Source organism: Myxine glutinosa, chromosome 14 (genome assembly GCF_964187855.1).
Source record: "Myxine glutinosa chromosome 14, kmMyxGlut1.1, whole genome shotgun sequence".
Lineage (NCBI taxonomy): Eukaryota > Metazoa > Chordata > Myxini > Myxiniformes > Myxinidae > Myxine > Myxine glutinosa.
This window is the reverse complement of record NC_136274.1, coordinates 61,820,567-61,840,056: the sequence shown is the minus strand read 5'-3', so window position 1 is coordinate 61,840,056 and position 19,490 is coordinate 61,820,567. Positions and strand designations below refer to the sequence as shown.

At 46.3% G+C, this 19,490-nt stretch overlaps 1 protein-coding gene across 2 annotated transcripts in view; it reads left to right on the top strand.

Annotated features, from left to right (window-relative positions):
* WDTC1 (WD and tetratricopeptide repeats 1) overlaps window positions 1-19,490 on the top strand; it is a 57,063-nt gene continuing 37,573 nt past the window's right edge. The window contains exons 1-2 of one of the 2 annotated variants that reach the window (XM_068135975.2): window positions 1-131; window positions 1,734-1,899. In XM_068135975.2, coding sequence (XP_067992076.1) covers window positions 1,852-1,899 — 48 coding nt within the window. In that variant the 5' untranslated portion in view covers window positions 1-131; window positions 1,734-1,851. Of the gene's footprint in view, window positions 132-271; window positions 390-1,733; window positions 1,900-19,490 lie in introns of those variants that run through there. The other variant, XM_068135976.2, reaches the window with a different exon arrangement.

Here is a 19,490-nt window from a genome sequence, read left to right as displayed (position 1 = left end):
CTAAACCTTATAAAAGGAGTCCATGGAGGGCTCTGTGACTTCTTCGCCGCAGCTGCCGTAAAGCACGTCGCGGCCCAGCTGGAGCGAGTGGTGCTAGTCTCGGCTCGGTGCTCGGCTCGTTCTCCCTCTCGGTATTTATCCTTTCGACTCCGCTTCGGATTCTAATCGAACCCCTTCGTGCGGGTACAAGCGCTCGTACGTTTGCCACTAGGATTAATAATCGCCGTACTTTCGTGCTGTTTACCCGGGCGCTTGGTTCCGCACGGGAGGATTCGTGCCTCCCGGTGTTTATCGGGCGAAGTCGACGAGATTTCCACGTCCCCGGAGCTCCGAAACCGTGCTCCTTGGGATCCGGGTGCGGCTGGGATCTATGGACCATTCGTCCATCGGTGAATGTTTGTGTGTTTTGTTACATCGTCCCTGATTCGTCATCTTCCAGACGTTTCGGTCTTGGGTTCTTCGCGAGGGGCATTTTAATTGGGATAAATTTTGTTGGAGATGAAAGGGGTGGTGCTGCACCACGAAGAACGCCGTCCTTTTGGGGGAACGTTTAAAGGTCTGGTGCACGGGTGAAGAAGAACATTTCTAGAAAATTCTATGTTGAATTCAAAAGTTCAATTTTTTATTAAATAAATAGCCTTTTGTTGTCCCCACCGTCGATACATTGCCCCTTCTCTCTGACGACTCGTTCTTCCATGAGCCTCGACATTCAGATAAATAAATAAATAAAGCATTCCATCTCGAGTGTCTTGGACACTGCTGTAAGTTTATTTGTAAGTTTGTGATCGGCTTTGCATTTGCACTCGTTTTGTGATTTATTAAATTATTACTCCCGCCAGGGAGTAATGCATTCGTGTGTGTGTGTGTGTGTGTGTGTGTGTGTGTGTGTGTGTGTGTGTGTGTGTGTGTGTGTGTGTGTGTGTGTGTGTGTGTGTGTGTGTGTGTGTGTGTGTGTGTGTGTGTGTGTGTGTGTGTGTGTGTGTGTGTGTGTGTGTGTGTGTGTGTGTGTGTGTGTGTGTGTGTGTGTGTGTGTGTGTGTGTGTTTGTGAACAAGATATCTGGAAAAGTTCTGAACGGATTTGGATGAAAGTTGGTGGGATGATTGCCCTTGGGATGAGGAAGAATTGATTAGTTTTTGGTGAAGCTCAGGATATTATTCCGGATCCAGGAATTTTTTGAAGGATTGTTTACCATTGGAAGATAGAGCTATCACGGCGGGAGTATGCGCTCCACTGAGTGCTGTTCTAGTTGATCTTTGTTCTTGCTGGGCTTTTTTCATCTGCTTTTATGGATGTTCCTGATTTGTGGATCCAAACTTGTCATTCGAGTGGTGTTTCTCTTGTGAATGTTCTCGAACAGAAGACCACTCGTGTGACCCTCACGACTCTTGTCGATGAGTATTTTTGAATTAGATGTTTGTCAGTGATTCTGATCATTCCAAAAAAATGTCCCTTTTGAACTTTTTCTCCTTTGAGTATCTTGGAGAGAATTGAGCTCCATAGATGTCCACACTCTCGTTTCCAAATCCGCGTTGCGTGTACGCACGTATACTGCCACAATTTGGAGAGTTGTACGAAGTGGGCATCAAGGGTGGAGTGGTTCACTCGTGCCCTCAATGAGCTGTTGCACTCTACCTGCTGGCACGGCCCACATACCGTGACGACGTGAGAACACGTTGAAAATGTAAGCATACTGATTATATGTTTTGTTTTTAACCTTCCCAATACCACCAGGTGCCGTTTTGCCTGCTGTGGAAGGTCCATACGTAATGGATCGAGTTAAAGGCATTTATTCCTGAAAACCTGAGTTTTGGATCACGACGATTGGATTGCAGGTGGTCCGCACTTGAGCATGGATTCCTACAACGTCACTCGAGGGCTATTTAACCGCCAGATAAGAGTAAGTAATGTGCTTCAACTCCAACCTTCATTGAAAGAACACCACCATCTTTATGCAGAAGTTTTTTTTAAACTGTGCACGTATTGTAACGGTTGCCCAGGCTCGGACCCGGTGAGTCGCTGAGCGACCACGTCAGTTCCCTGACTCAAACTTCCCGCCGGATCTTCAGTCGAGTGCCATGCCAGGGCAATGGTGGGAAATATCATTTTATCTTTGGGCGAGCTTATCAAAACCCATGTGATTGCTGGGAACGCCAACAGTACCAGGCTGTGACCAATCACGATCTCAAATAAGTTATTTTTGAGCCACGATATGAAACCATCGGAGCAATCAGGATGAGCTAGAGACCAAGTCGGGTTCAAACATGTATTGAATAAATGCACAATATTTACTAGAACGGCACTCAGTAGAGAGCATACCTCTGACTGGTTGGCCATATCATTCTTTATTTTTTTTGTATACAAGATCGAGGCTCGTGTAAAAACTAACATAATCACAAAAAAAACAAAAAAAACCGACACACAAAACATAAAATAAAGGGAGCGGGAGACAAGATGGGGAGAGAGAGGGAAGCACACAAGTACAACAGCAGAGAATGGACATCGGGAGATTTGTGGGAGGGAGCGAGCTTAGGGGAAGGAGGCATGGGAAGGGAGGGGTGTACATACGTATAACTGCAGCAAGGGGGGGGGGGGGGGGAGGTATAAAACTCATGGACACTGCTAGGACTTCCAGGAAAGAAGTCGGTATTTCAAAAAAGTGGATCTGGGGTGAATTAACAGGGGTAGAAAAGATCAAGGTTTTGGATGGGGGAAGGCAGATAAGTCCTTGTCAGACAAGAGATGGTGGTGAACAGCTGTTTTAAAGACCTGGAGGGAGGAGTGGGACTGAAGAGAGTGTGGGAGTTTGTTCCAGAGGCAGGAGAAAAGAGGAATGAAAGAGTGAAGGTGAATAGAGAGTGGCAGTTTCACCATCAGAGGGTTGCTGGCAGATCTTGTGCGACTTGTAGGAATATTTGGGGGACAGAGCACAGACAGACCTGGGGGAGCTAGGCCTGATAGGAGTCGGTAGAAGACAGAAAGACCACCAACCTGCCTGCGGTTTGTGAACGGCACTCAGTAGTGAGCATACCTCCACCTGGTTGGCCATATCACTCAATGGTAAAGAATCACTTAAAAAATTATACTAGCTGGATCTGGATCCGGATATTCACCAAAATTGAATAGATTCTTCCTTGTCACACACACAACCTCTCCAACAAGTTTCGTCCAAATCCACCCATAACCTTTTGAGATATCCTGCTATATTATCGTTTTTGGCCCCATCTCCCAATGCTGAAGAATCACTTTAAAATTCTAGGAGCCGGATCCGAATCCAGATCTTCACCAAAATCTAATCATTTCGCCGTTGTCACATACGCTACATCTCTGCCAAATTTCGTCCGAATCCGTCCACAACTTTGAGATATTTTGTTCACAAACAGCCGGACAGACGGACAGTCGGACAGGGGTGAAAACATAACCTCCATCCACCTTTGGTGGCAGAGATAACAAGCGGCAAAGGATCAATAATTCCCCTTACGACGTGACACTCGCCTATGGAACGGATCAGATATGCACAGTCACTTAACGAAATAAATATGGGCCAGCATACTATCGACAGAGATACAATGAGGGGAAGATGAGACGCTTGATCTGATCTGGTGTGTCGGGTCTTGTGGAACTTGCCACTCCGCTCTAGTGGCTTGCACAAGCTGAAGGGTGTGGACGTTCCCCCCACGACTGTGTTGGATACCCCCATACACTCTGTTCTTTATTGTTGATGTTCAGTTGTCTGGTACCAACCACCAACGGTCGTGAGGTTCGCGACAGTGCTTCAGTGAGCTGAGATGTTCAGGTCAGCCTGGAATCCGCACAGCATCGAGGTCCAGTACAGAGAGCAGGTCGGTGAGTCACTGGCCGTCCCAGGCAGTCCCAGGCAGGCACAGGCAATCACACAATCGTGCTCACAATGAGTGATGTATTGCCTTATTCCTACGTTCAGCTACGTATCCCAACCTTTTTCCCCTTCTAGGATCTGCTTGGATCTCCCCCGATTGGTCGAAATAAGCAGTGTCTGCACTTCCCGGCCCAATCGATGCATCCCCTCGATCTGTGTCATTATCAAGGGGGTGGGTTCATATTATGGTGCGATGTGTGCTCACCCCTTCCACACCGATTAGTGGAATTTTCAATGGGCATGAACTCGTGATCTGATGTTTTACCACAAACAAATGCTACGCTGGCGTCCTGTTTTGGGATGGTTACGGTTGTTGGCTTATGTGGGCGGCGAAAGAAGGGGAAGAATACATGGAACGCGACAGAAAAATGGGTCTAAAAAGAAACAATAGGTGAGTCGGACGTCTATCTATTACATGCGCAACATGTCTATTCACACGGAGAATGATATGCTTAACTACTACGCACATACTTAACTAGAACGGCACTCAGGAGAGAGCATTCCTCCTCCTGGTTGGCCATATCACTCAATGGTGAAGAATCACTTAAAAAATTATACTTGCTGGATCCGCATCTGGATCTTCACCAAAATTGAATAGTTTCTCCCTTGTCACACACACAACCTGTCCGACAAGTTTCATCCAAATCCATCCACAACGTTTTGAGATATCCTGCTATGTATCGTCTTTGGCCCCATATCCCAATGATGAACAATCACTTAAAAAAATTATATAATTCTTCCATCCGAATCCATATTCAGATCTTCACCAAAATCCAATCTATTTGTCCTTGTCAGACACCCAGCCGGTCCACCACGTTTCGTCCAAATCTGTCCACAACTTTTTGAGATATCCTGCTATGTATCGTTTTTGGCCCTATCTCCCAATGGTGAAGAATCGCTGAAAAAATTCTTGTAGCCGGATCCGAAACTTCACCAAAATCTAATCATTTCGTCGTCGTCACATACGCTACATCTCTGCCGAATTTCGTCCGAATCTGTGCACAACATTTTGAGATATTTAGTTCACAAACGGACAGACAAATGGACAGACAGGGGTGAAAACATAACCTCCATCCACCTTTGGTGGCGAAGGTAATAAGTGGTGCTATATTATGGATTATTTAGCCTCTACGGATTTTTCCACAAGCCTGGTGCCTGGTGTTGCCTGGCATTGGGCTAGCGGCTAGGGTGCCAGCTTAGGATCCTAGGATCCTGGGTTCGAATCCCGGTCGATCGCTGAATTAACGCCAGGGGGTTGACTCAGCCTGTCATCCTTCCGAGGTCGGCTAATTGAGTACCAGTTCACTGGTAATTCCCTGTGTGTCGTAAAAGGTGACAAAAAGAGTTGGCGGCAGGAAGGGCATCTGGCCGTAAAACATTGCTTCAAAAAGGGGACCAACAAAAACAACAACAACCACGGTGCCCGAAAAAGGCCAACCCCCACGTTGCAGGGAAAAATGGCCTCTAAAGGTGATTTTTTTTTTTTTAACGGATCTTTCCACAACAGTATATACTGTTGCACATTCAGGGCCTCTAACAGCCTCCACCTCACCACAAGTTTGACCTGAGGGCTAATGCGAAACGCACTATTCTAAGAGCTTTTAACATGACTCAGACTGAGCGGGCCAGCCTGACTTTTGGCGAGAATTATGATGCCATTAGCTCATCTCATCTCCCATCTAACGCCACCCTTTCTCTGAAGCATGGTGGTGGCAGCGTCATGCTATGGGGATGCTTTTCAGCAGCAGGGACAGGAGACTTGGAAGTATAGAGGGAGAAATAAATGGAGCCAAATACAGGCAAATCCTTGAGGAGAACCTGCTTCGGAGTGCAAAAGACCTTAGACTGCAGCAAAGATTTATGTTCCAACAAGACAATGACCCCAATCATACAGCCAAAGCAACACTGGAATGGCTTCAGAACAAGAACGTGAGAGTTCTTGAGTGGCCCAGCCAAAGTCCAGACTTGAATCCCATTGAGAATCTGTGGAATGACTTGAAGATTGCTGTTTACGAACACTCCCTGTTCAATTTGACTGAGCTGGAGCAAATCTGCAAGGAAGAATGAGAGAAACTCTCCCAAATCCAGATGTGCAAAGCTGATACAGACATACACATGACAACTCGAAGCTGTAATCGCTGCTAAATGTTCTTCTACAAAGTATTGATTCAGGGGGTTGAATACTTATGTAAATTTGATATTTCTGTATATCATTTTTAATTATTTTGTAGAGATTTCTAAAATGAAATTGCACTTTGATATTATGGGGTATTATGTGTAGATAAGCGACAAAAATATCTCATTTTAATCCATTTTAAATTCAGACTGTATGAAAAAGCGGTCTCAATATGCACGCCAGACAGACAACTCGTTCCCACTCAAGGTCGGTGGTAAAGTTTGTGTCGGCGAGGTCTACAACAATTGAGAGTTTACCTTTGAAGGTTTGGAAGTTGACGTCTTGTTCAGCACCCCCTTCATGGAGCTCACTGAGGTCTGTTTACTCTGTCACATCTTTCTTGGTGATGGAACTATTTAGATATATGACCAATGAGCCTCAGATTGTTGAGCGTCATGAACATATCTGTCAGGGCCATTCGGTCTTCATTCCTTCTAAACCTTGTGAAGAACTGTTAGAAACCCCAGCCACAGCCATACCGAGCCCTGCTCCCCTCCTCACCACGCACTTTAGAAAAGCTAACCAATCATTCTGATCCTGCTCACCTTAACCCTGACAATACATTTCTCAAATATATGAAACTAGTTTCAGTCCATACTTGATGTAATTCCATTTTCGATGCAAATAAGAAATGTAGCAACGATGCTTCTGGCCCATTTCAAGATGCCGTAAATATGGGACCTGTTCCAACCCCCGCAATGCAAAGTCTGCATCCCCCAATAATTTCTTGACAAAGTTTTTTTTTTTTTTTTTTTTTTTTTTTTTTTTTGTATACAAGATCGAGGCTCGTGAAAGAGCGAACATTAATCACACAGAAAGACAAACAGACACACAAAACAAATAACATCGGGAGTGGTAGACAAGATGGGGAGAGAGGGGGAAGGACACAAACACAACATTTGAGAGCAGGGACCGAGAGACATGGAGACATCGAGAGAACTGTGGGAGGGAGAGGGCTTTGGGGGGGAGGCATGGGAAGGGGGGGGGGGGTGGGAGAGGTATAAAACATATGGACACTGCCAGGACTTCCAGGAAAGAAGTTGGAATTTCAAACAAGGTGGATCTGGGGTGAATTAGTGGGGGTAGAAAAGATCAAGGTTTTGGATGGGGGAAGATAAGAGATGGTGGTGAACAGCTGTTTTGAAGACCTGGAGGGAGGAGTGTGATTGAAGTGAGTGTGGGAGTTTGTTCCAGAGGCGGGAGAAAAGAGGAATGAAAGAGTGAAGGTGAGCAGAGAGCCGAGATTTCGGCAGTTTAACCATCAGAGGGTGGCTGGCAGATCTTGTGCGACCTGTAGGAATATTTGGGGGACAGAGCACAGAGAGAGCTGGGGGAGCAAGGCCGGAGAGGAGTCGGTAGAAGACAGAAAGACCACCTACCTGCCTGCGGTGAGTGAGTGAAAGGCCCTCAGAGATAGCTTCATCGCGGGAGATTCCAATGATTCTGAAAGCTTTGGATTCAACAGCGTGAAGCCGAGCCAGGTGTGAGGCAGGAGCACCGGCCCATAGGGGAGAACAGTATTCCATTGAGCTGCGGATGAAAGCCTTGTATGTGGTGAGGAGCTCAGGTGTGCCTAGGAAGGACTTCGCACGACGGAGGATGCCCAGTCGGCGACTGGCTTTGGAGGCCAGCTTGGAAATGTGGTTTTCCCAAGAAAGATCATGGCAGATGGTGAGACCCAAAAGCTTGAGCGACAGAACTTCTTGGAGAGGATTGTTGAGAAAGTAGATGGGAGGGTTGTCCAGTCGATCTTTTCGGAGAGACATAGTAAGAGTGTGAGATTTGTCAGGATTGAAAGACATGTTCCACATGTTTGACCAGTCTGTGATTTTGTCCAGGTCTTCAGAGAGTGAGGAGGCTGCAGACTGCCGATCTGAGGGAAGAGGAATGGAGCGGCAGAGAGTGGAGTCATCAGCAAAGAGATACAGAGGATTTTCCAGAGAGTCGGAGAGATCATTGATAAAGACCAGAAAAAGCACAGGGCCCAGCACACTGCCTTGGGGAACTCCAGCCTGAATGGGAAGGGGAGATGAGAGAAATCCATTCAGGGCCACACGTTGACTACGACCAGAGAGGAAGTCCGCAAGCCATGCATGGAGATTTCCATGGATACCATAGGAGGAGAGTTTGGTGAGCAGAGCTGGGTGCCAGACCGTATCGAAGGCACGTGATATGTCAAGGGAGACAGCTCTGATTTCCTGTTTGGCATTGAGGACCTCCATCCATTGTTGAGACAGCAGAAGCAGCATGTCCAGAGTAGAGTGACCTGGTCTGAAACCAAATTGATGATCAGAGATCAAGCCATTGGAGAAGAGGAAAGATTTCATATCCGAAGCAATGATGGATTCCATGACTTTGCTGATAATTGGGAGCAGGCTGATTGGTCTGTAGTTGCAAGGATCTGTTTTTGCACCTTTTTTGTGTAAAGCGGTAATGTTTGCTGATTTCCAGGATGCTGGCAGATGACCTTGAGCAAAGGATAGGGTGAAAAGAACAGAGAGAGGGTGAGATAGAGCGGCAGAGCAGGATTTTAGGACCCGTGGGCTGATGCCATCTGGTCCAGTTGCAGAATCAGAGTCGAGGTTTGACAAAAACTCCTCCACCTTGTCAGGAGAGAAGGTCACAGAGTCCAGGAGCAGTTTGGTTCGACTGGGAAAGGTGGGAACAGAGAGAGATGGGTTTGGGACTAAGGATTTTGAGGCAAACACAGAGTTGAGGCATTCGGCTTTGTCACGTGCGATGTCAACTGTGTGGCCATTTGAGGTAAGGGAGGGGATGGAGGGGGAACAAACACCAGAAACGGATTTGACCAGACGCCACCAGGATTTGGAGGAAGGAGACAGGTTTGAGAGTTCATTCTTGAGTGAGGAGAGATAGTGCTTCCTGGCACTCCTGAGGGTAGACACACACTTGTTCCGAGCTTGGTGGAAGGAACTGAGATTTCCTTCAGTTGGATTAGCCTTCCAAGAGGCAAAGGCAAGTTGTTTCAGGGCAACTGCCTCACCACAAGATTCAGTGTACCATGGACGGGAGGAAGGGTAAGACAACTGAAGGCGAGATGGGATAAATCTGTGCATGAGAGAGATCAGTTTGCTCTGGAAGAATTCCCAGGAAGAATTGATGTCAGAGGCAGTGGAGATGGGAGACCAATCCAGACGATTGATGGCTGCTTGAAGACCGTCCCAGTCGGCCTGAGTGAAATGCCAGACTCGTCGACGCTGAGGAGGCTCTCTGAGAATGGCCAGAGAGATGTCCACTTTGACAAGCACATGATCAGAAGAACCGATTGGAGCAGAAGAAGAGCAGCAGACATTAGCAGGGAAGTTAGTCATAATCAAGTCTAGAAGAGAAGATACTCCATTGGCTGAGATCCGGGTCGGGAAATTGACAGATTGTGTCAATCCCAGTGAGTCACAGAAGTCCTTTGCTGAGGTGCCATGACTGGTGAGAGAGGAACCCACACCCAACCAGGTGGCATGATGACAATTGAAGTCACCACATATGAGGAAGAGAGAGTTGGGATGAGTGGATAGAAGTTGGTCCATGTTGTCAGACAGTGAAATGTAGATGGAATCATCACTGTTTGGGGGACGGTACAGAACACATATGAACAAAAGGTGGGAGCGGAGAGGAAGCCGTAGCCAGAGGTACTCCTGGGGGTGAGGAGGAGAGAGGGCAGTGCAAGGAGAGTGAGGAAGAGAGTTTTTGATAAAGATAGCCACCCCACCACCAGGCCGAGGCTCAGGTCTATCATACCGGAGGAGGGAGTAACCAGGAAGAGATATTAAGGAATCAGAGACATCTTGAAGGAGGAAAGTCTCTGTTAAGCAGATCAAGTCTGGATTGTCAGAAGCAACCTGTATGGAGAGATCAGTCAGGTTTGAGCGAAGGCCCCGGATGTTTGAGGTCCATACCGTTAATGAAGAGAGAGGGGGAGCATCGGGTACAGGACAGGGGAGGGGAGGAGTAGGGTAAGATGAAGGATGAGAGGGGGAGGTAGGGAGAGCAGTTGTTAGTGTGTCAGCGATTGCAGAAGAGTTCCAAGAAAGGGAAGGATGAGGAGGATGAAAGGTTTGAAGGTGAAGGGATGAGGCACAGAGAGGGGTTGTTTGAGGGGGGGGCAGAGGAAAGAAGAAGGTTGGGGGGGGGGTGGAGGTATGAGATAGAAGGGAGACGAAGTGGGGAGGAGGCAGCTTTGAGGAGGAGGGGGGAGGAGGGAGAATTGGAGAGGAATGGTATGGGGGGAGATTTGAATGGGAGGGGTTGGGGGGGAGTTTTGAAGGGGAGGAGTGAGGGGGTAGTTTAGGAGGGGAAGGGCAAGGGGGGGAGTTCAGGAGTGGAAGGGCAAGGGGGGGGAGTTCAGGAGTGGAGGGGTAGGGGGGGAGTTTAAGAGTGGTGGGGCAAGGGGGGAGTTTAGGAGTGTAGGTGCAAGGGGAGGGATTTGGATGGGAGGGGCAAGAGGGGAGTTTAGAAAGTGGATGATTAATGAAAGACGAACATTGAAAACAAATTGGGTTTGTTGTGATTTTCAAGTTAGCAATCCGGTTCAGAATGATGGAGGAGGGATGGAATGAATGTGAATTTAGACCATGTAGTGAGGGAGACGTATAAGATATTGAATTTCTTTTTTTTGAGGTGGAATGAGTTGGAGAGGAAATTGAGAAAAGCCTTTTAAATAGGAAGAAAAACAGCGTGTTGTAAAATACCACTGAGTAAAACACTGAAGGGGAAAGGTTATACATATTTAAGTAATATTTAAACAGAACCGTGAACAATCTTATGTGCACAAAAATACCAACGGGGGGAGAGCCGAGAGCCGAGAGGGACCACCACGAGTCACGTGAAGGGCAAACGGTGGATGGCAAGGAGTTAATGGGGGCGGGGCGAACAGCACACCTGGACAGAAAATACAGGATGAGTCAACAGTACACGTGGAGAAAGGAAAATAAATGTTTTTGGTTTTTTTTTTGTTTGCTTGGTTTTTGGGGGTGGGGAGGGGGGGGGGGGAGGTGGGGATTTAGAACGTTAGACAGAGTATTATGTTCGGGGTAGAAGGGAAAAAAACTAAGAGCCAAGCAAAACACGATTAAGATAACAAACACCGACGGGGGTACAACTACAAGGCCGCACACGAGGAGCAGAACACGATTAAATAATTACAAGTTACAGGAAATTCAAACCAAAAGTAACTATTATCAAAACAATAACGCATGGACGATAAAATAACGAGTTGAAATTTGACAATCTATCTGGGGAAATGGGGGAGAAACACGTGGTCGAAGAACGAACGAACGAACGAATAAGAATGAATAAACGAATGAGAACAGAGAAGGAAATGTTTTTTTTTTGGATTTTTTTGAGTTGCGATTTACACAAGGAAGAGGGCTATGGGGTGAAAAGATTGGGAAAACAGAGAACGAAAGTTATTGGATCACAAAAACACGGACCGCTGAGAGAAAAACAAAGCCTCAAGGTTGTACAGTGTTCACTGTACAACTACAAGGCCTCAAAACACGACCCGAATTAACACGATTTTCAATACAGGTATGAAAGATTTGCACCGAAAATCTTCGTCGGGAGACAATATATACACCATAAAATAAATAGTTATAACGAAAATACAAATGGGAACAATTACTTAACTTCGATTTCGATGGATAGCATGGAGAGCTGAGAATAAACGAACCCTCGCCAGCAAGACCGGAAACGGAAGCCTTGTTCAACTTCATGGTGGAAACGGGTGTCTTCGTAAACCCAGATGATGCCCACTGTGTTCGTAAACCCACTGTGTTTAGTATCTTAATTCTTAGTGCCTAGCTAAGAAACCCAGTGGAGGTTTTTGACTGGTCACAGCTTTTCAACCTTCACTCATTCCAAATGTGGATTCAACACTGCAACAAATTGGGAAACTGGAAAAACATCATCACTGCAGATGTTGCCCATTCTTTTTTTTTCACATTCTCTTATCAACAAGTCAAATGCTGTGGGATGGCGACACCATTTTGCAGCGTTCGTGTCTATACACGTTCTGCTATGGATGTGCTGAGTTCCGACGCTGCTTCAGAAGAGTTGATGTGTTATGTGTTTGGGGAGTTATTTGAAGTGGGTGCCATGGCCAAATTGGTTGACGATCTCTATTGTGGTGGCAACGATTTGTTTTGTTTTGGAATCTGTTTTGAAACGTCCGTATGCGTCACTTACCAAGGGCAGGACTGTGCCGCTGATGCAATGCCCTTTGCACGAATGTGGAATCCCTTTGCACCCATCACCAAGGCAGGAATGTGTAATTTGTTCTATGGTGCCAGCGATATCACGACTACTCTTCCCAAAGCACACCTTGGGATCATCAATGTCCACCAACTAATGTCGGCAGATGGGACGCTCAGTTTAACATCCATCCGAGCGACGGCACAAACGTTGATGAATCGCCCTGCCTGGATTTGAAATTTTAAAACTAGAAACGACTACCGTTTGAGATCCATCATCGGAACGTACAGGTTTGGCCCGTGTTATTGCAGGTGTTCTAGTCTACTTTCCCCACTCACAGAATCTGTTACTGGCTGACAGTCCCAACAGAAGATTGACTTCAGAGGACCTCAACAGTCTTACATGCAGCTCAGGAGGCCCTCTTCCAATTGATCTATACCCTGAAAATCATACCATACCCTGAAAATCAACTGTTGGTCATTACAGATGGATTTGCCAAGATAAATTATATTGGAGCTACTCTTTATGCAAAATGTGATGGAAGTCAATGCCTTGCTGAATTCTTCAGCACCCAACTATGGGAATGTCAAAATATCTTGTTACCTTGTAAAGTTGAAGTGCACTTAATCATTGTTGCCACCAAGTACTTTAGCCACCAAGGCACCAAGGCTCATGTTATTGCCATCCTAAAAATTGGTAAGCCAGCATACCTGCCTTGCAACTACTGCCCCATAGCCCTGCTATCAGTGACTAGAGAGGGCCCTTCTATCCCATTTACCCCCACCCTGGAGGTCTTCTACCTGATGAGCTTTAGGGTTTAGGTTTAGGCTTTAGGCCTGGCTACATGACCTGTGATGAGGTTCTTACCCTCTCCAACATCACCGAGGCTGGCTTCCAGAGAAAACAAAAGATGACAACCGCCTTGGTGGACCTGTCATCGGTCCATGACACCGTTTGGTGCTGGGGGCTCCTTCTCAAAGTCTCGAAAGTCTTCCGCTGCCGGAAGACAATCGGACTACTATCAGTATTCCTTAGGGGCCGAACGATCCACATTATCCTCGATGACAGAACCAGCCATGTTAGAACCCTAAAGAATGGCCTTCCTCAATGATCCGTCCTAGCCCCTGCCCTCTTTAATCTCTATGCGAGTGACCTAACGCCAACTTCCTTCAAACTCACCAATAATGATATCGCATTTGTAGTGCAGGGCCTGACCTAAAATATGTAGGGGACTACAATCTGTAGGCTCCCTAGAGATCTGGGTATATTGGAGTACTACTTGCACAAATGGAAGCTCCATCCAAACCCCACCAAAACATCAGTCTGCACACTCACCATCTTGATAACCGCACAGTAAATTCAGAGGTAGATGTGACATACTGTGGTATAAAAGTTGAAAATGTCAGTTATCCCAAACACCTAGAAGCCGCACTTGTCAGGACCCTGACCTATAAAGAACACCAGCAAAGATGAAAGAAGGTCAGGGCACGGGTAAACTTCATCCAGAAACTGGCCAGAATGCCGTAGAGAGCCGGCACTAACACCTTGTGCACGGCAACTCTCACCCTTGTATACTCGACTGCAGAGTATTACATGCCAGTCTGGTTGGCAAGTGCCCATATGAAGGCCATCAGAGTTCAGTTAAACGCCACGATCAGACCAGTGTCTGGAACCCTGAAGTCAACAAAGCTGAGTGTCTCCCTATCCTCTCCGATATTACTCTGCCAGTCATCTGAAGGGGATGTGCTGTCATCCCAATATTTCAGCTACCAAAATTCCAGCCCATTGCATCCTCGTTGAACATCCACGCTGTCTCTTCAAGTCCTGAAAACAACCATGGAACTGTTCTGAGCTTATCGGGGCCTCTCAAAGCGAATCCGACTTGTGGAGGGACAACTGGGAGGCTGGCACAGTTCCTAATAAACATATTGTACATGATCCAACCATTGCTCCACCTGGTTTCATACTTCCACATAGGCAATGGACAGCCCTCAACAGGCTCTGCACTGGACAGGGCTGTTGCAGCAGCACCGTCCACCAATGGAGGATGAGGCCTGATGCGCTCTGCAGCTGCGGAGGAGTCCAGATGATGGAGCACATCACATCGCACTGTCCCTTGCGGCAGATACCGCGAGGATATTTAGCCCTCCCAACTCACCCCTGAGGCTGCCACATGGCTGCAGAACCTGGACATTCAGCTTTAGGGCACCCCATATTGGCCAAAGGCAAGAATAAGAACAACAACAACAAGACATTACAGTATGGTGATCTGAACACCAACGTTCCATTCTTAAACATTTAAACAATTACATTGTAGATTTGCAATTATTTTGTGTTTTCTCAGGCAAATTAGTCCTCTTGGCCTAAGGGCAGTTTACCCAGTGAGAGCCAAATTACTTTTTAAAGCCTTTTTTCTTCTTTTCCATATTTATTACAATTAGCTTTCAATTAATTGCTTTCTGATGCAATGATACTGTTACATTATGCCTAGCCAGCTTTTCCAAATTAACTAAATGGTTAAGTAATTCGCCTGGAATCTTTGAGAGAAAAAAAGAGGCCACACAAGAAATGGTGCACGTAGATTGTGTTAAGGATATGATGTCATTCCACTGGGATTGGCCTGTGTCTTGTGCTTTGCCCCTGGGATTGGCGAGTGGTTATATTGTTCTAATCTAATCTTGGTATGGCAAATTACAGCTCAGACCTTAGTCAAGTTGTAGCACTGTCTGGTCTGGTGTTAGGTGGATTGCCCTAAATCCTTCATCACATATCTGTCGGTGACACACATTCACAGTGTGAGGAATAGTCTGATGTGGGTGACCATAGTCACATGCTGTGCTGTTTGAAATTCCATTTGTGGAGGTGGTGTGATGTCTTTGCATGGAGAGTGCAGATCCTGATGAACGCAAACTACTGTTTCCGGGGGAGATCAAAACCCAAAGGCTGTTGGATCACTGACCAGTTGTTTGTCTAGACATTGCGCCACTTGTCCTTTGTGTTAAACCCCACATCACTCGATACATTTGCAGAGCCCCAGAAAGGTTTGTGTGACTTGAGTTGCATATTTGGTAGATTCTGCAAGTCTTCATGGATTGGAAGTTCTGGGTTGGCTTTGATGCAGTCAAACTCTCTCAGCATTCTTTTCTTCTGGCACACATCAGGGGGTGGGATGTTAGACAGGACTGGTATCCACTGCACGGGTGTTGTTTTTAGTGTACCGCTGATTAGCCACATCAGCGTTTTCAGGAGTGTCCAAGTGTTTTGTGTGGCTGCTCTCTGCCCAAACAGGAGAACAGTATTCCACTGCAGAGTACACAAGAGCAAGGCTAGCTGTGTGAAGCTCCAAAGCTGGTGCCCACAAGTTTCTGGAAGCCTGGTGTTGGCTTAACGGTCAGGGTGCTGGCTTGGGATCCTAGGATCCTGAGTTCAAATCCCGGTCGATTGTTGAATTAACGCCAGCGGGGTTGACTCAGGCTGTCATCCCTCTGAGGTTGGCAAATTGCATACCAGCTCACTGGTAATTGGGGTACTGCAGCAGCGACACAAACACACTTCCAGAGAAATTGTGCAACCAGCAGCCAGAGGCTGCATATGAAACAACAACTAGTTTCTGGATGATGTTTACCCTGGTCTTGATCTTTTCTGTGACCCGCTGTAGGTGTTCGTGGAATGTTAGGCTACGATCAAGGGTGATCATACTTGGGGAATGGTTCGTTCTTGACTGGTTTGCCACAAAAGGAAACGTGTTTTTTTTTTTTTGTTAGCCACTCGGTTGCTGGGATGGAAAGCGGTAACTGTAGTCTTAGTTGGGTTTGGGTGGATGCCCCAGTCGATGTAGTATTGCTCCATTACCTTCAAGTCCTGGGACATGGTACTGCTGAGATATTCAACGGTGATTGTTTGGTTACCCAGGGCATGATCATCTGCATAGGCAAACTTTCTGGAGGTCGTACAAGGCATGTCGCTCACATGTTGAAGAGGATTGGAGCCAAGACAGAACCTTGGGGAAGACTGTCATTCAGAGTCCTTATGGAGCTTGTTTGCTCTCCGAGTGGAACCATATATCTTTAATTGCTAAGAATAGAAGAAAGGACATGTATTGTGGCTTGGCACTGGAAAAGTCTGGCAGCTTCAGCAGAAGACCAATACACCATACCCTATCGTATACATGACGTAAGGGCTGTTAATGAAACACCTTTCTTGAGTGCTCGTTGGTAGCCAGCCTCAATGTGGGTGGTAAGTGCAGGTACTTGATCAACACAGCTACTACCAGGTCTGAAGCCAGGTTGTTTGTTGCAGAGGTTGGGAGAGACCTGGCCGTGGAGTGATCTACTAGTGGAGAGAGCCTGGCCAGAAGAACACGCTCGAACAACTTGTATGTCTGACATAGAGATATTGGAAACGGGTCAGCAGCAGGTGTCTGTGTCTTAAGGATGGCAATGACTTTGGCCTCAACCTGATGTGGTTTATACACGTTGGTGATTGGTGTGTCCCCAACTTTCACAGTGGCTATGAAGATTTTATTGTCGCTAGATTACTTAAGAAAATAAAAGTCAGTCAGGTTGTGTCGTAAGTACGTTGCAATACCATACTTTGCATGGTGCACTGCTGCAATAAGTTTGAAACCATAGATGTTGAGCTTGGCGGTGTTGGAGTTATCCTCAGCATGTCGCTTGAAGAACAAGACCAAGGACATCGACATCAAGGTCTCCAGCAGTTCTTGATTAGTAGTCACATTTTGCTTGTGATGTGCCTTCCACATTTAATTGGTCGATGCGAAGAGTTTTCCCTATACTGTGAGACGATTGGCCCTGAAAAGGGCCATTGGTAAGGTCGTTAGGCTGCATTTGTTGACGTGATGTCATTGGTTAATAACAGGGTGGACCATGGGAAGGTTGTCATCTCCCACCACTTGATTTGAGTGATTAAATAATAATGATCTTTATTCGTGGAAACCACATCTTTGGCACCGTGATTGTAAGGGGGTTCTCTCCAAACTGGAGGATCTAACGAAACTAACACCTCTGACCTTCCCCATTGGTCACGTGACTCTTGTGTTACATACACGTTGCATACTAACCCGAGTGTAAACTATAAGTAATACTAACCTCTAATGTCGCAATGCACCAACCCCCTTCCCCCTAGGAGTCTCCCTGACTGGGATGTGTTCAAGGGGATCGGGGGGAGGGAGTAGAGAGGGGAGGGATCCATTACAAAAAGCCTCTTGGCTAACAAACAAAAATCTCCTAGCCTCATTCCAGAAGCAACAACAACAGTTCAGCATCTTTTAAAGCTTGTACATCATATGGCTGGCCAATCCAAGCCTTTATTTCAGTCCATTGCAGTTGGAGGCTTGCAGTAAGCAGGTATTGCTCAGGGTTGTCTCAGGCTTGATCCATGATGGAAATGGGGTCGTGTGCAGTCCAGGCGGGTGTGCTAATCTGCAGGGATGGTGAAACTCTGTCGATTTTGCCTGTTCTCCACCACCCATGCGTACCATTTTTTAAACCACAGGCCTAAGTGTGCCGGTCATTTCCTCAAGTCATAATGGCCCATTTTTTTGGTGCTCAACAGTACTCTTCTGCACCTTTCGCTCGGTCGGGCCCTATTTCTCTAGGTACCTGGCTTACAAAAAACTTGAATTTGTGCCCTTCCAGCAACCCCAAAAGGCCTCAAGGATCCCCGTTTCCAAACGTGGTGCGCATTTTCCATTGGCTAACACAACGAACCACAATGCTCCCACATGTCCCCCGTCCTCGGATACCCAATTTGCTGTGCCAAAATGAGCAGCTTCCAACTCCTTGTTCCAAATCTTCTAACACCTTTACCTATATAACCTTGATAGAGGATCCCTCAAACTACATTCATCCTCCAGGGACAGTGCTTCCCTGCTCGTTCACACACCTTGCAACAGTGCCATATGGTAAAATGAAAATTGGGGCACTCATTCCCATTTGAAAGTTCATAAACTAGTTCAACATTATTTCACACATTTGCTCTTTTTTTCATTCCAAATCTGCCATGCAAGAAAAGGAAGGAGAAAGACCCACCTTGCTATCACCGGCATCACCAGATTGGTCAATAAACAATGACATGTCCCAACTATCATCCTGTCATCCCACTCATAGTTCTGTGTCCCTGCCCTCATTAGTGTCCATTTCTCGTGGTCCTGATCTTTACACAGCTCTTTATGGATTTGGTCCAGGCAATCTAGCCCATTTTTTCACTCAACTTGGAACAAATTGCAACAGAATTTTTTTTTGCCACAATGCATTTCTACAAGGTCCCCAGAACAACATACTAAAAGTCCCAAGCAATCCCAACATGGGAAATATGTCTACTTTGCATAATCCAATATGGCCACCAATCTTCAATTATAGAAGTTAGTAATAGCAATGAAATAATAATTATAACACTCTAATTATAATTATACTCTAATAAATAAATACTCTAATTATAATTATTACACTCTAACTCTAACACTCTTTACTCAAGAACAATGCATCCAGTATATTGCGGACAATGTTGATCATAACGTAACAACACTAGATGGCACCGGGACATTTCATGGCATAGGCATCATAGCTACTGTTACACCACAAATAAAGACCTCAAGACCTGTCCCCAAAGTGTCTGTTACAGCTTCGGACATTGCTGCAGTTGGCCGTATAAACATTGAGTACTTCCGTATCCCTGCAATGATGCCACCACTCACCTATCTGCCACTTGTACACACGGCAGCGGATGATCCGACATCTCAACTTGACATTCTATGGAAAACCTCCCTACTTCTTCGCTCTCCAAGACCAGCATGGTCTGGTATGATGCAAATGTTCCATCATGGCCAATATCCAGGACAGTCTTCTGTGATATTCTTTCCAATGATTGATCTCAATCCTAGTGATCCAAATTGTATCTATTCCACACTAAAGTTTGTGTCAGCTCAGGCCATGCGACATAGTGTTTGTTACTCCTGTCCTCACATTCGATCAACCCTTGTATTGGAAAGCATTATCAATTGTTCGATCTCAACCAGTTGACAGTCATCTCCGGCGAATGGTCCTCAAACTGGGAGAGTTTCACATGGAAATGAGTTTCCTGGGTAGCATCGGGCATCTGATGGCAGGTTCCAGATTGGAAGAAGTCCTTGAGGTTGTGTACGCTAGTAACACCATGAGCCACATGTTGACTGGCAAGGCTGTGTCCAGAG